The sequence below is a fragment of the Poecilia latipinna genome, unplaced genomic scaffold, assembly GCF_001443285.1.
Source record: "Poecilia latipinna isolate Pla-1442-1.1 unplaced genomic scaffold, P_latipinna-1.0 Scaffold4524, whole genome shotgun sequence".
In the NCBI taxonomy this organism is placed as follows: Eukaryota; Metazoa; Chordata; class Actinopteri; order Cyprinodontiformes; family Poeciliidae; genus Poecilia; species Poecilia latipinna.
Genome location: NW_015117140.1, coordinates 1 through 2,461, shown reverse-complemented (window position 1 = coordinate 2,461; position 2,461 = coordinate 1). Strand labels below are relative to the sequence as shown.

At 40.3% G+C, this 2,461-nt stretch overlaps 1 protein-coding gene across 1 annotated transcript in view; it reads right to left on the bottom strand.

Annotated features, from left to right (window-relative positions):
• Positions 1-565, bottom strand: part of LOC106942757 (claudin-4-like) — a 4,979-nt gene extending 4,414 nt beyond the window's left edge. Inside the window, exon 1 of the mRNA XM_015026092.1 lies at positions 392-565. Coding sequence (XP_014881578.1) covers positions 392-505 — 114 coding nt within the window. The 5' untranslated portion in view covers positions 506-565. The remainder of the gene's footprint in view (positions 1-391) is intronic.
• Between the last annotated feature and the right edge of the window lie 1,896 nt (positions 566-2,461).

Below are 2,461 nucleotides of genomic sequence, written 5' to 3'. Positions count from 1 at the left end.
AGATATTTACGTACAATTTATTAAACATTTTCTATTATATTAAATCATAGAAAAATCAAATTAATTTCTTTTTACTGAATGTCAAAATTAAGTTTATTTTTTGAGAATATTTTAAACTCCCTTCCAAATTAATATCACTGAGTCTTTAAACAGTTTAGAAAAGAACAGATGATGTCAGGAATCTGTACGTTTCTGATGAGGCGTAAAACTGCAAAGTCAATATTATGTTTCATTTCTACAGCATTTTTATAACAGTTGTTATAAAGACATTCTGGTTAAATTATACAATAACACATAAAAAAGTTGCTGATTAATAAAAAACATAAAAGTTAACTGATCGTAACTATCATGCTAATGTCATCCATAAAATGCCTTTTGGTCATATGATTACCGTATCATCCTGATTGGTCACAACCCACTCAGGCAGGGAGCAGCAGATGATGACCATCATCACCCCGATGGCGCTGAGAGCCACAAATATCATCTGAACTGTTTTTGATGCCATTCTGTAAAAAAGAAAAATTAAAAAACTGGATTAAATAATTTTCTGTTATATATTCCATCCTCTATGCAGGATTTGGCTTCTGGCAGCGATGCGCACAGACAGACACTAGAGGGCGCCAGAGCTCCTGCCCACTGAAAACCACATCATGTTCAACATTCAGCAGCCGACATAAAAAAACAGCTACAAACCCAGAATCTACAATCCAAACTTCATAGATGTAAATTCAGTGGCGGATTCAGTCATTTCCAAACTTCCTACTGTGTGACTGGGCAGCACACATCCACAAAATTTAAATTTTACTTTAGATCTATGGACAGGCACATGCGGGGGTAAAGGGGGTGGGGGGGCCTAAGGGAACTTGAGCCCCTGCCCCTTTTATCCTTGATGCCCCTAGAGCCATTTATTAAATATTTTTTTTAATATCTGTATGTCAGAAGGCCTGCTTGTGCCCCTCAGCAATAATATGTAGCTAAATATAATAATTTAGCTAAATGAACTAGTCTCAGTCTAATAATGACTCTCAGAGCCTCCATGTTGTTCAGACACCATGGTGAGGAGGAGGAGGGGGATCTGAACCTCTAACTATCAAATTATGGGCAAGAATATTTTTCATACGCTGGTTTGTGAATAAAAACGTAGGTCTGATGTTGACGTTAGAAAAACAGTATTTATATTTTCATAATTATCCTCGCAATAGCAGGAAAAAACCCGCCTCGCCCCTAAACACAGAAATGCTTCGGCTGCAGAGAAACTCCTGACTTTAACTTCATCAGGCTGCTAAAAGCCCGGTTCTACAGGCGGTCCGAGTCGGTCCCACCGACAGATAGAAAGAATATCAGACATCCTGATATAAGACATGGTACTGAGACTGACACAGCTAAAAGGCCTGGTACCACCACCTGGTACCACCACCCGGTACCACCTGGTACCACCACCTGGTACCACCACCCGGTACCACCTGGTACCACCTGCTCTCTGTTCGCTCTGCTTCTCCTTAACGTTCCTACCAGGCGGGTTAAAGCCGCTGCTGACGGGATCTGGGCTGGAGGTTCACGGCTGTGAATAGAAGTTACTGCAGAACCTCAAGTGTTACAGGAAGATTCGGCCCATTTAGAGTTCACAAAACAAACATCAGAGAAAATACTGTAGCAATAATTGAACGCTGAGGGAAGATGATCTTATACTTTACCCTCAGCCATCCAAGGTTGCAGGGCAACACTAACATCAAAAGATTATAAAGAGTTACTCCTTTGAGCTTGTTTGATCTATAAATCAGTCTGCAGCCAAGTTGTTCTAGAGGTTAAATAGATATTACTAGGGCTTAATTAGTAAAATGGCAGCAGATTTGCTTATTTGATAACTTCATAACCTTTGACCTTCTGTCCTCTGGTCTGTTTAACAGCTTCAGTCAGATCAGCTCAGCCTCCAGGACTGTCAGCAGCAGAAACAGAAACTTTAAATCTGCTGGGGAAAATATATTACATTTGCTTTGCATTGTCCCCATATGATGGCAATGACATAGTAGGATCCAATTACATTATTGATTAATATGGGTTGTTGCTATGTTGTTGTACGGTGTTTCTTGTTCAATGTGCCCTTTTTAACTTTAAACCCCTGCCCCTCCAAAGGTCTCTGCACGGCCCTGTCTGGATCTCCCATGGTGCAAGTTAGAGGCCCAGTCATGTTCCTCATCCTCAACTCTATAATCTATGGCGCCTTTCACGACATTCTTTCACTCTCTGCAGTCTCTGATCCCAGATTGAGTGATGCCACCCACTCTGCCTCCCCTCGCACATTTTTTCCTTGTTTTTTCGCCTTATTTATTTTATTGTCTTTTTACTTGCTTTTTACATATTTTGTCCTGTTCACTTATTTAGCTGCAAGAACAACTTAAAATTTTCTGTATCAAACTTCCACAACGAGCCACACGATGAGTCTTTCACTGTCCTTCTCCAT